A 13072-nucleotide genomic window follows, 5' to 3' on the forward strand; every position below is an offset into this window, starting at 1 on the left:
CTCCATTTTTAAAAATGTCTGAAATTTGTGAGTCTCCAAGGTAAAACTTGTATTCTGGCTCATCAAGGTATAACTTGTTCAGGGGGTATTGTCTTGATAACTCACAATGAGTACTATTGTTGCAAAACTCTTTTTCAGGATTTTGCTGGTCTCCAAGGTATAACTCTTTGGTTGGGTCATCAAGGACGAACTCGTTCTGTGGGTCTTGGTCGCTCATAAGGTCTTCAACCAAGCCAACAATTTCACCCCAAGTTGTGGCAAAAGCAGTATTTTCATTTCGTATTTCAGATACAATTTCCTGTGAGGGAAAATAATAATGTATTAATTAAGTGATTGAATTATTAAATGAGTATGCTTCAATCAAACTTTGAAAATAGGAAAATAAAATCTTACCTCAACAGATAAGAGGTTTGAATCCAGTTCATCAACTTGAATGTTTAGTTCCATACAAGTAGTCGATTTCCAAGGAACCCCAAAGTCATCCCACTCAAGGCTTAGCTCATTCTGTGGGTCTTGGTCGCTCACAAGGTCTTCAACCAAGCCAACAATTTTGCCCCAAGTTGTTGCAAAATTGGTATTTTCTGATACAATTTCCTATGAGAGAAAATAATAATGTGTTAATTAAGTTATTTAATTATTAAATGAGTCGATGCTTAAATCAAACTGAAAATAGGGAAATAAAATCTTACCTCAATGGATAAGAGATTTGAATCCAGTTCATCAACTTGAAGGTTTAGTTCCATACAAGTCGTCGATATCCAGGCAAGCACACAGCACACCATTGCCAGCAAAAACAAATGTTTAAAATGGAGCCTAGGCTTGAGGCTTTTATAGGGAAAGACTGGTGGGTGTGGTTTCCTTTGGAAATTCCCTGGGCAAGCCCAGGCAAATTTTTCAAAATCATAACATTCTAGAATTTTCTGGTGATTTCTTTGTGAGCCAGAGATGAATTGTAAATGATGTTAGAGTAGGTGGGGCTGAGGAAAAGAGGGCGTGGCTTATGAAAACACCTCATGAAAAGTGGGTGAGGCTTAAGGAAAAGTGGGCGGGGATTATTACAATTCATAAAAAGTGGGTGAGGCTTAGGAAAAAAGTGGGTGGGGCTTATGAAAAGTGGGCGTGGCTTAAAATAACCTGTGGCTCAGGAGGTGGTCAAACAAGAGCATAAAGAGAAGTTTATCATTTCGTAATGGCACAAAAGGGGTATCTTAAAAAAATATAAAGATTCAAATGTTTTGTTTTTAAATATTTTAGATGGGGATTATTGTGCAAAGAAAATTAAACTATTGAAGGAATTTGAGAATGAACAAATCTTTATAGGTTCAATGAGTGAGCGAAACAATATGCATTGGTTATTTGAAAAAGAGTGTCCCGAGGCTTGCATGTTTCAGATATTTCTTTAGAATCACCTTGAACAAATCACATTACTACTTTACCACTTGAACAAATCTTTATCTTATTGCATTGGTTATTTGAAAAAAAAGTGTCCCTTGGTTAAAAGGGGAGACAAATAAATATACCTTGGGATAAAAAGGGGGTTTACTTTTTAGGGGAAAAAAATGAATCGCTGAAAATCCCCCATTCATTTACATGGGGAAAAGTGAGCCAGAATCAGTATATTCACCCTACTCATAGGTAGAGACTGTGGAGACGGTGTGTCGCGACATACGTTCGTCATCTAAAGTGGTTGCCATGGCAACCGGGATGCTGTTTTCCATCTGTTCCTGTCCGCACTCTAACTCCCAAAGTTTTCAACTTTCACGTTTCACATTTGGTACATAGGTACAGACTGGAGACGATGTGTCATGACATACGTTCGTCATCTAAAGTGGTTGCCATGGCAACCAGGATGCTGTTTTCCATCAGTTCCTGTCTGCACTCTAACTCCCAAAGTTTTCAACTTTCACGTTTCATATTTGGTACATAGGTACAGACTGTGGAGACGCTGTGTTACGACATACGTTCGTCATCTAAAGTGGTTGCCGTTTTCCATGTAGTAGCACAATTCTCTATATACCTTCTTGTTAGGGCATATATTGTGCTCACTTGCGCTCTTGTTACTGATTACAATATACAAATACATATATTGCTTTATAATTATACTTCCCTGCAATGCTTTATAAAAAATATTTATTATTTGACTCGTCTTTTAAAAACGATAAATGTATAAACAGGCGAGCATTGGGTGGCTTTGACACCAACTCTGGTTATCTCCGGTTTGCTATCCCAGTAGTCTTTATTGGTTTCTAGTCTACAAAAGATATCAGTAAATGATTTTTCTTTTTTTTCTTTTCAATATTACTCGGGGATATGTGTTGCAAAGCAATTCTTGCTCTTGGTATTCATATTAATTCTCCCTTTAACCTTGAGTTTGATTCTGAGGCTCTCACTTTGACCTCTGTCATAGTCTGCGGGTGATGATGCAGAACAGAAATCTGCGGAATTGATGCGTGGTGTTGAAGAGCTTCACGCTGTGTTAAGAGTGGCTGGAAAAGGTGAGGAAGGTGTGCGCAACATTTGCTGAGGGTTTACATTTGGCATATGTATTGTGTGAAGGTCTTCGATTTCATTTTTTCTTGTCATGATTTTAAGAGTTGTTCCTCACATTTTGAGCTTTATTTATTTTTTGAGAAGAAAATTGTCAAAAATGATTTACATAATAAATGCTTGGGCAGCTATTTAAAAGGTTCCTTGTTAATCAGTGTCACTTATATTTCCACTAACAACTGCTCTGATATTGTTAACAATCAGGGATTCAAAAGGTGCATTTGAAAAGAATGCTTTCCTTTCAGGTGTGAGAGACATTTATGGATTTGTTTTTTTTTCTTTTCTGGATTTTAAGTTGTTCATGCCAGCTGGGCTAGCAGAATGGCCTGGAGGTGCACACACTCACCTCTAAGCTGTCGAGCCTGGGTTTGAATTCCGACCCAGCTATAAACTGTCATCCTGGTGTTTCACAGGCAGGGTGATTCATCAGTGTGTGTGTGCCGTCCCTCGGATGGATGTTAAACTTGGCGTCCTATCTGCCACGATTACTCGTAGTTGGTGGGCATTAAAGACCCCATGGTGTCTTTTGCAAAGAATAGGTGAATTATCATCAGCACCCCAGAGAATTTCCAAATTCCTACTCTAACTATTTAGTCGAACATCAGGACTGGCCAGCTGATTCGTGAAAGATTTGGGCCAAAAACTTCCCGTATCCAATCCCACAAGAACATGGGACTAATTGTGGCCATCGATGAAGAAGTTGATGCACCTCTGTACAGCAATCATAAGATGTGATTGTATTTTTCACGTTTGGCAGGGCTGCATAACATGCTCATCATTACTGAACGTACGCTGCTTCCGCTTTCTGAATCTGTAGTACCCCACGGTGTCTTTCACGTTCCCAAACCGATCCCTCATTGTTGCACAGCATCGTCTTTTGGTCTTGCCACCTGCTTTATTTCGGTAATGTGCTGACCCATGGCAAGATGATCAACATCAGGCACACGATCCTTCCACAGTCCCAAATGAAGACCGCTTTGTAGTTAAAGCGTCAGACCTGATCCTTGCCTATGAGGCAGCCATACCAGTCATTGGTGCCATCAGCTTTGAATAAGCATCATGATTTATCATAATAAAAATATATAATCAAAAGCATACTGTGTTTGCGTCACCAGCCTGCCGAGAGAGACCGTTGAAGTAGTGAAGCTGAAGAAAACAGTGTATTGCTGAAACATCATCAATAAGTCGAAAAACAAAAATACCAACAAAATGTAATGAAATTAGATGTTCCCAACATATTGCAGTGGAATGAGGCCTCAGTCCGGTAAATGTTGGGAAACCCTCCTCTCATATTCTCCCCTTGTACATACTTGTTAATGTGTTTGATATTTACCTGTTACATTTCTGGAGCTTGCATTCGTGTATTTCTTCCTTCCACAATAACTACTGTAATAAGCCCCCCCCCCCCACTAATCTCCCACTTGTTCACTTTTCCGAACTGAAACATCATCATGTCTGATCGTTGCAAAGTCTTGAACGTGCAATGCATCAATAATCTCACATCCCCCCACCTTTCAATCATTTATTTATTTATCATCATTGTTATTTCCTCTCTTGAATTGCTGGCAACTTTGAATTTGCTGCTTGATGTGAAACGTACTGTCATTGGCCATCAATGTTGACACCAAAGTTTAAAACTTATATGTAAGTAAAGGATGAAATATTCAAAAGCAAAGTTTCATCAGCTTTTCAGAAATATCTAATTTTTGAAACACGTTCTCATCTCTCTCTCACCCTGTGATACTGTTTCTGTTGACAATTCTCCACCAGCTCAAAGCGAGGCGGAAGCAAAACTGTCGGAGGTGGAGGAGAAGAGCAAGCTAGAGATAGAAGAATTAAAGAGCCAGTTAACCGCCGTCCAGACGGAGATTGCCCACAGCAACCGCTTGCTCGCCTCGGCTACCCGCAGAGGTAGGATTCTACCTTCGGTTGAATGAGGTTGTGGATGCGAGACGGCAGTTATTTATTCATTTTGGTGAAATTTGTGCTCACGGAAGAGCGTGGGATTGACCAACTCAGGAAAGTGGTTCCACAAACAATCAAAGTGTAAGTGGTTCCACAAACTCATCTACACCCTCTCACAGACGCCGCCGTGGCTTGGAAGCACAGGGGAGAACACAGGACACAATGGCAAGCACCTCCATTCTATAGACTTTATCCAAACTTTAGGACAACAAGTGCAAATTGGCCATTAGCATCCTGTTGCTAAATAATCATTCCGTTCGCTCATATAAGCAATTAAGAGCTGACAGCGTTCACACCATGCCTGGAATGTGTCCCGAGCACAAGCCCACGTAATAGAGGACAACCCGTCGCATACTGCGGTTGGGAGACAGAATAAGCCTCAGTTGTGCAGGAGATCTTGCATGGGTGCCTTTGGAAGAGTGGGAATGTGCCAATTGGCAGGCATATTCACACCAACAAACCTCTTTGATCCACTTTTAGCCCCACCCTCACAAGGCGATGACCAAAGATGCCACAGGCAACAGCTGGTGGTGTGGTTTCTGGCTTTGTTCCTGCATTGGTGTAGGCTCCGGTGCTCGTCCTGCCCTGTGCTTGATTTGTGGTGTTTCGCGAAAGAACGATCGGGGCGCGAATGGTGGCGCTCACGTTGGTGGGTCGGAGCTGGGTTGCCGGACCGTTGGACAGACGGAGCGAGCGCAGTGATTAGGGCTGAAGCCAAGCCTCGCATGCATTCACTCTTTAGATTCTTGCACAAGTTATTCATCTCGCGAATTATTTTCTTTCCTTTCATGATATCTCGTTCTACTTGAACGTAAGGGCTCGACGAGGCCTTTGCTGCCACCAACTGTCCTTTTAAGGGCACCACCACAGATACGCACCTTCACAGTTTCCTCTTGCACCACATGCGTTACGAGCACCCACCTAACTTCTACGATCAAGCACCTTTAGACACCATCAGTATTCCTCCTTCTGATCCCTCCCCTTTAGTATTTGGGTTGCGGAGGCATGACTGCCCTGCCCGGTGAGCAAAGAGGGCGATAAACCTCATTCTTTCTATTTTTATCTTCACTTTCTGCAGTTGATGTGTTTGGGTACCCATGTCTTATGTATAGCTGGTAGTTAAGGCATAGAGTTATGGTCTGCTTCTTGTCCGTTTTCTTTCCTGTACTCGCTTGCTCTCTTCATTGCTTGCAACCAGTATCCGTGTGTACATTTTTTTTTTACTGCATTTCCCCCTTTTGATGATTGCTTGCTTGTCCATTAAAATTCTGCATCGGACCATACCTTCGAATTTTACATTGTCCTGTACACAATAAATCCCCTTTTGTTGAACTTCATTTCTGATCTGTCTATGTTCATCTTTTCCCCAATGGTCCAGCGCTATCCGCACCGAGGTTAGTCTGGGAGGTTATAACTCCTCAATTAATTGGCTTTCATCCAAGTCAGGTGTGCACTCGTGGTTGTTGCTGCCTCGTCACGGATTCCTAATAATTATTCTCAGACGTGAATGGTTGGGACTGCTGTATGTGCATTTACTAACATGGTTAGCACGAGTTTAGAGACCAGCATTTTATTGGTTCTGTTGGTTTTAGGAGTGGAATTGACCGAGGAAGAACTCACGAGTCTTTCGCCTGCAGCTGCCTCTGCCAGCCGCTTCATCCGCAGTGGAATGACCCTCACACAGGTGTGTTACAACTTTTAAGGTTCCACCAACCCTTGCAAATTAATCTGTTTGGTGATTGTTTCATATAGGCCATGTTGGTTTTGATGGACAATGTATGATTTTGCTGCTTAATAGTTTTCCATTCTTATTTGGTGTTTGATCTGTGTTCGGTATATGTTTTAGATGCTGTTGAGTCTCGTTAAGCATGAACAATCTTTGAGATGCATCCTTAATAGAATTCACGGATGTGTGTATGTGTGTAGTTTTTGCTGTGCTACTCCTACAGTTCTGGGCCGATTACGTTCAGACTCGCTACATCGGATCAGCATCACCCTAATTTGTGCATAGGAGTGTTTTTAGCAGCGTCTCGCGTAGCGAACGCTGCTCATAGAGAGCTCGGCGTTGTTGTTGTTGTTGTTGTTGTTGTTGTTGTTGTTCTTCTTCTTCTTCTTGTGAAGACAAAACCTTTATATTAGGACTCGGCTCCTTGATATACACGCTCCGGATCTCCTTAAATACTAAGCACTTGTACACATCCTTGCATTAAGGGTGCCTCTTGAGAGCGTCTATCATGAACTTTTAAATATATTCGGACATTTGCTTTAAAGTTTCGAAAAGTTCACGTTACTATTTAAAGATTATTCCATTTAATATATTGTAATTTCGTAAATACATTATTTATTTTGTAAATACACGATATTTCGTAAATACGTAAATACACTATGACGGGTCTTGCTATTGGCTTAATCAAGGCACGTGACGAAATATCGGAAGTTGTTGTTGTTTTTTTGTTTTTTTTTAGCCGACAAAACCTTTAGGACGCTGCTCTTGGACACATTTGTCCTTGTTATTTTTGCCGGTGGTCTGGGGAGCGGGACGATGTGGGATGCAAATTCTCTCTGTAAATGTGTATCGTGTAGTGTTGCTCCAGGTAGGAGAGGGTATTACAAGTCTCACCCTTTACGGTACTGTCCAGTATTCCTGTCCCCACATTTTCCATTGCAGTGAGGTGTTTTCAATTATATGCAACAGGTATGTTTTTGCTTCGTGCACGTGATCTGGGTTATTTTCTTTATTATCGGGAGGGATTGAGGCAGCTGTCAGTTTCTAGTACACCGCCCAAATAAAGAAGAACATGTTGCATGTCAGAAGAACATGTTGCATGCTTGGAACAAGATTGCCCATAGGGCGGGTACTCTGCTCGTTTTGCTAAATTTGTAGCAAAGTAGAATTACTTTGTTCAAATTTTATTTATTTATTATTATTACTATTATTATTGGTAGTATTTGTTTTAATTGATCTCACACTATCTTGACGAGACACGAGTTGACGTTTCTTCATCTTGTAAGGTAATGGAGATTATTGAATAATTTGTGCTGGTCCACACAAAGGTTGGCCAAGATTTGGTAGCTCTAGACCTGGGTCTGGCGATGTAGCGATATACTGGTAATATTGGAATAATTTTTCATATCGATTTACCGATATTGGAAATTTGAACATACTTTTATACCGAAAAATTCAGTATGAAAAAAATATATATACAATTGGTATATCCACAAAAAAAATTGTTTCGTACTCGTCTGGTCATGTGAAAAGCAAGTTTTATACAAAATACAGTGCGGAGAGTCCCCGTGTTACAAAGGGATTCCGTTCCGAGCAATTGTTCGTACAATAAGCAAATCAATTGGCCGTTCACCATTATAAATGGTGGTGTCAGTGCACTGGTAGGGGCTACTCACACGGTAATTTAACAAGCTCAGCGGGAGACCAACCATTACCTTGTTACCCGTGCTCGCATATTTTGAAATGAGGAGAATGCCACGTTTAAGAATTTTAATATTTAAAGTCTACAAAGTTCAGATTTGTTTTGAGAAAGATGAGTTTCTTTGCCAATTGTCAGATGAAAGACGGTTTATTTTGTTATCATATGCTGCAGAAGCAGCACTGAACTGAAAATCTTTCCTTTTAGTTAACATGTTATATAATGGGGCTTTTAACGACTGCATGTGAAATGTGCCCCTTTTGCTCGGGAGGTCCAGAATCCTGTCAGCCTGCCTTTTGAGAAGTAAAAAAAAAAAAATTACTCGCACTTTGATGCACTCTGCTACACCTGGAATGTATGATGTCAAGACATGCTTGGCAAGGAAGTAGGTGCAGTTTAACTTTTAAGCTCCAGCATACGAAGAATTGCATTTTCCTTTGTCCTCGCGACTGTTTTCTGAAGCAATTGGTTATTACCTCCGCCACCGAAGGTGGAAGGAGGTTATGTTTTCACCCCTGTCTGTCTGTCTGTCTGTTTGTCTGTCTGTCTGTCTGTCTGTCTGTCTGTCTGTCTGTCTGTGTGCGGGATATCTCAAAAAAGTTGCAAACAGATTCAGATGAAATTTGGTGGGCAGGTTGGGTGTGTGAAAGGACGAACTGATTAGATTTTGGTGAAGATCCATTTCCAGATCCAGCTACAATAAATTTTTAAGTGATTCTTCACCATTGAGGGATTGGGCCAATCTCAAAAAGTTGTGGACAACAGATTCGGACGAAACTTGGTGGACACGTTGGGTGTGTGACAAGGAAGAAATGTTTCAATTTTTGGGAAGATCCGAATCCGGATACGGGTCTGATAACTTTTAAAGTGATTCTTCACCATTGAGAAAGATAGATGGGGCTAAAACAACATATAGTATGATACAGCAGAACCTGGGTAATAAACGTATGCTTAAATATAAGAGCATATTAACTGTAAACGGCCGCAGACCTCCGTATTTGATTTCTCCATTAAAAATAAGTGCATATAAAAATGTCATCATAAGGCTTTGAAAACTGAAAATTTTATCAACTCGCACACGACAGTATTACGTGTATTATTGGTACTTTCAGCTTCAAGTCCAAATTTCCTACACGTCTGGGACTGGTACTTACAAGAGCTGCATGTTCAAAACAATGTTGTTCATCAAGGGTCGTAAAAAGAATGTTTTATGACAATGGTAGTAAAAGGGTTGTTTTACGACAAGGGTCGTAAACAATGCAACGTTTTTAATCACAAGCAAAATGGACACGCTTGTGAAGCGTCGATCATACACCCGTGAAAAGAAGATTGAGATTATCACGTTTTACAACTCTTGTAAGAACCAGTCACAGACGTGTAATAAATTTTAACTTAACATGAGGACTTTGATGCGAATGGGGAAGAAAGGAAATAATTGTTCAGAGTGTGAAAGGTTCGAAGAAGATCGAGAGCGGAAGACGGGCCATTTACGCGGACATGGAAAACGAACTTGTTGCGAAGTTTAAACAGATACGTACGTGCTCGATGACTGAAAGAACGTGTATTTAGAATTTGTTTCCGAGGTATGGGCAAGTAAAATTGCAATGATACAAAAACTGACATGTATGCAGCCAATCTGAAGAACAATTACTATTCGAAACATGTCAGGGTTTTTGAATAAAAGCGCATATGGAAAACAAGCACAACTGTGCTCCACTAAATCAAAAATAGGCGCATGTGCTTATTATCCAGATTCTACTGTATCTCAAAAAGTTGTGGATGGATTCTGAGGAAACCTGGTGGACAGGTTGGGTGTGTGACGAGCTGATTCAATTCCGGTTAAGATCCGAATCTAGATCGGGATACGAGAACTTTTTAGATTTTTAAAGTGATTCTTCACCATTGAGACATGGGGCCAAAAACTGTTTCGCATGATATTTAAAAAATATATATTTGGCCCGATACGTTCTTCTGGATCGGGCATTGCGTGGCGGAGGTATGTGTTCCACTGAGTGCCCTTCTAGTTTTATATGAATCGGGTGTGCTTCAGAAAGTCTGCGCTGATTACCGATACCGATATCGGCCTTTACCGATACCGATTTATAGGTATTACAGCATGCACCAATTTCCGATACCGATCGGATATACAAACAGAGATTGCATCGGAGATTCATTCCTGAAGGACGGCAAAACCAGGATTTTACTCAAATAAGAGTTCTAAAGCATAAATTTGTGCTTATTAATGAATAAGTATTGGTCGTAATGATCAATAAAAGTGTATAAAGTAAAACGACAATGAACCAGCCTTGTCCACTCTCAAAGCATTTCAAAATGTCCAATTGAACTTGAAAGGAAAAGCTTCGTTCCATTTTCTTAGTCTTCGACATTTTGAACTTTTAAGCACAAAAAGTGGAACACAGGTGAAATGGCAATGAAAAGTATTGTTGCCTCGGCAAGCAAACTGTACCTAACTCAAGGTGTTCTGAAACACGCTGGGCTGGACGCGGACATGAGGCAAGCGTCTTCACGCCAATCCTCACGTGGTGTATTGCACATTTTGGGCACGTTTTGTAGGAGCATATGTCCGAAGAGAGTGAGGAGATTGGGAGGTAGAGTAATCTTGTATCGATAAATTGTGACCAATGGTGTCTGTCTCCTGTTTACTGCAGCCACTTCCTGCACTGCGTTTGAAAAGCTGCTGATTGATTATTATGCATTTTCATTTCACTTTCCTTCATGTATTAGTCATTCACTTTATTGCCCTTCTCTTCTTCTTCTTTCGGCTGCTCCTGTTAGGGGTCGCCACAGCGGATCATCCCTTATGATCCGCATAATGATTTGGCATAGGTTTTTTATGCCGGATGCCCTTCCTGACGCAACCCTGGTCACCTCTTACGACACAGGGATATAGTACACCTATTCTAACCGGGGCATACATCGGGCCCAGTACACTGGTACTCACTTCGCCGACCTCAGAAGGATGACAGGCTGAGTCAACCTCCTGGTGTGTATTAATTCAAGTGGCCAACGGGGCTTGAACTCAGGACCTTTGGGATCCCAAGCCGCTACCCTAACCACTACGCCAACACCAGGCTTAATTTATTGCCCTTCCAGTAAACTTTATTGCCCTTCCAGTAATCTTTAAAATCAATATGAACATTTGGATTAAAGTTGATTAATACAGATCTTCATGGAGTAACACAACTTAAAATAGATATGTTTTGCCATCTTTTGAGACAAATCCAGCCTCTGCCGCCCGATGTTGCACCACCATTTCCCGGTAGGTGGTGTAAGTAGCTCAGAGCTTGAATGAAACCAAGACTGGTTTCATTCAGACTCTGAATGAAACCAAGACTGCAACACTATTAACCTCATAAATATCTGTGAAATAATTTAAATTGATAAATTAATATAAACTTTTCCCGTCACTGGGGACGAGTACTTTTGCTTGTAATGTATAACAAGCGAAAACCGAAACCAGCATGTTGAGAAACAGTGTGTGGCGAGGTATTACTGTATCCTTCAATGCAAAAACCATCAAAAGGTGCCGAACGGAATTCTAATGGAAATAAAGAAACGATAAATTTAAAATAAATGATGCGTTGGCAATAGAAAAGGAACATAAAGTGAAAGCTCAAGAAGGGAGAACACCCAAACACTCATGCAAAATGGTTTTTAAAAATTGCCGAGTCTGAGCAGAGCGAGTGTGAACAGGAAAAGTTTAAAATGTGGGGAGCCTACTCGGAAAAAGGACAATCGCTGAAAGTTTTTAATGGTGTTATTAAATGCACAGCAAGGATACAAATATATTCACAACACAGAGAACCTCCCTGATTACATGTGTGAAGAAATGAGATGATTTGTGATGTAGCAAGGCCAGCATGAATTCAGTGCTTTGTGGTCTTCCTGGCAAGTTAGTTGACACTTGATATTTAAATGTTTGGGAAAAAATGGTTTTGGAGAAATTTATGATATTCCTTTGGGTTATTGCGTGTGGTTCACAGATTTACTCGGCCTACATGGAAGCAACCGATGCCTTGGCGACGGAGCGTGAGCAGTCTGCCTCGTTGCGTGCCTCATTGGAGGGTGTTCTGGCCGAAGTGCAAACTCACGCGCCGATATTACAACGTCAACGGAAGGATTATGAACAGGCTTTGCGCTCCACGGCAGGCCTTTCATCCAGGCTTGGTGCTGCCATGCAGGTTATTTAGGCTTTCAAACTTTTATTTTCAGTGTCTTTCCTTCTTGTGATGTCTCACATTTTATCATCTGCATTACATCTCAGTTTTCACCTTTTGTATCTCTAATCCGTGGTGACCAAAGGAGATTGAGAAGCTCGGAGCAGACCTGGAGAAAAGTCGACGAGAGGTTGCATTGAGCACTCGAGAGAAACACAGACTCCAATTGCAGACTGTAGACCTGGGCCAGCAGGTGAAATGGGTAGTATTTATCACGATTGCTCGTGCGAGTTTGCGGGCATGTTTTCTTCATTCTTTACGTGAGCAGGGGCATGATTGAGGGCCGAAAAGTACTGCTAAGTCTGAAGGCAACCAGAACATTGTGGATTTTCATATTTCAATAAGAGTGGTATGTTGCTCGTCCCTTGGTGTGACCTCCAGGTTCGACGGTTACTGCGTGAACTCTCAGAGGTGAGCGGCGACCTAAGTATGGGGGATACGTGTGAGGTGGAGAAAGAAGACAATGTGTCCAGCTCTTCAGAGGTTATCTCGAAGTGAGTTGACATTGTACTCTTTCTTGCACCTCTTCATAGCTTTTGTAACTTGGCTTTCACTGGCTTGTAAATATTGGGAAATTAAAACTTTTACTTGTGTTAAATGTTGGACCAATACATAAAATTGTCACTTCCTTATTGAATCAAAAATGTTCCACTGACAATCTAAATGTTTTCCAGGCTTTTCTGTTCTTATTACCCGTGCCACCAAAGGTGGATGAAGGTTGTTTTCACCCCTGTCTGTCTGTCTGTCTGTCTGTCTGTCTGGGTCTCTGTCTCTGTCTGTGAGCAGGATATCTCAAAAAAATTATGGATGGATTTGGATGAAATTTGGTCGAGAGGTCGGGTGTTTGATGAGGATGAATTGATAGATTTTGGTTCAGGTCCTGATGCAGATTCGTCT

The 13072-nt window shown here is 41.1% G+C and overlaps 1 protein-coding gene across 7 annotated transcripts in view; it reads left to right on the forward strand.

Annotated features, from left to right (window-relative positions):
• Positions 1 to 13072, forward strand: part of TPR (translocated promoter region, nuclear basket protein) — a 95312-nt gene that overhangs the window by 31855 nt on the left and 50385 nt on the right. For 5 of the 7 annotated variants that reach the window (XM_085859480.1, XM_085859486.1, XM_085859481.1 and 2 more), the window contains exons 9-14: positions 2408 to 2504; positions 4318 to 4458; positions 6105 to 6196; positions 11942 to 12139; positions 12261 to 12368; positions 12557 to 12669. In XM_085859480.1, the coding sequence (XP_085715606.1) occupies positions 2408 to 2504; positions 4318 to 4458; positions 6105 to 6196; positions 11942 to 12139; positions 12261 to 12368; positions 12557 to 12669 (749 nt within the window). The remainder of the gene's footprint in view (positions 1 to 2407; positions 2505 to 4317; positions 4459 to 6104; positions 6197 to 11941; positions 12140 to 12260; positions 12369 to 12556; positions 12670 to 13072) is intronic. The other 2 variants (XM_085859483.1, XM_085859485.1) reach the window with 1 other exon arrangement.

This window comes from Eptatretus burgeri, chromosome 16, assembly GCF_056783735.1.
Source record: "Eptatretus burgeri isolate ZD-2024b chromosome 16, Ebu_testis_v1, whole genome shotgun sequence".
In the NCBI taxonomy this organism is placed as follows: domain Eukaryota; kingdom Metazoa; phylum Chordata; class Myxini; order Myxiniformes; family Myxinidae; genus Eptatretus; species Eptatretus burgeri.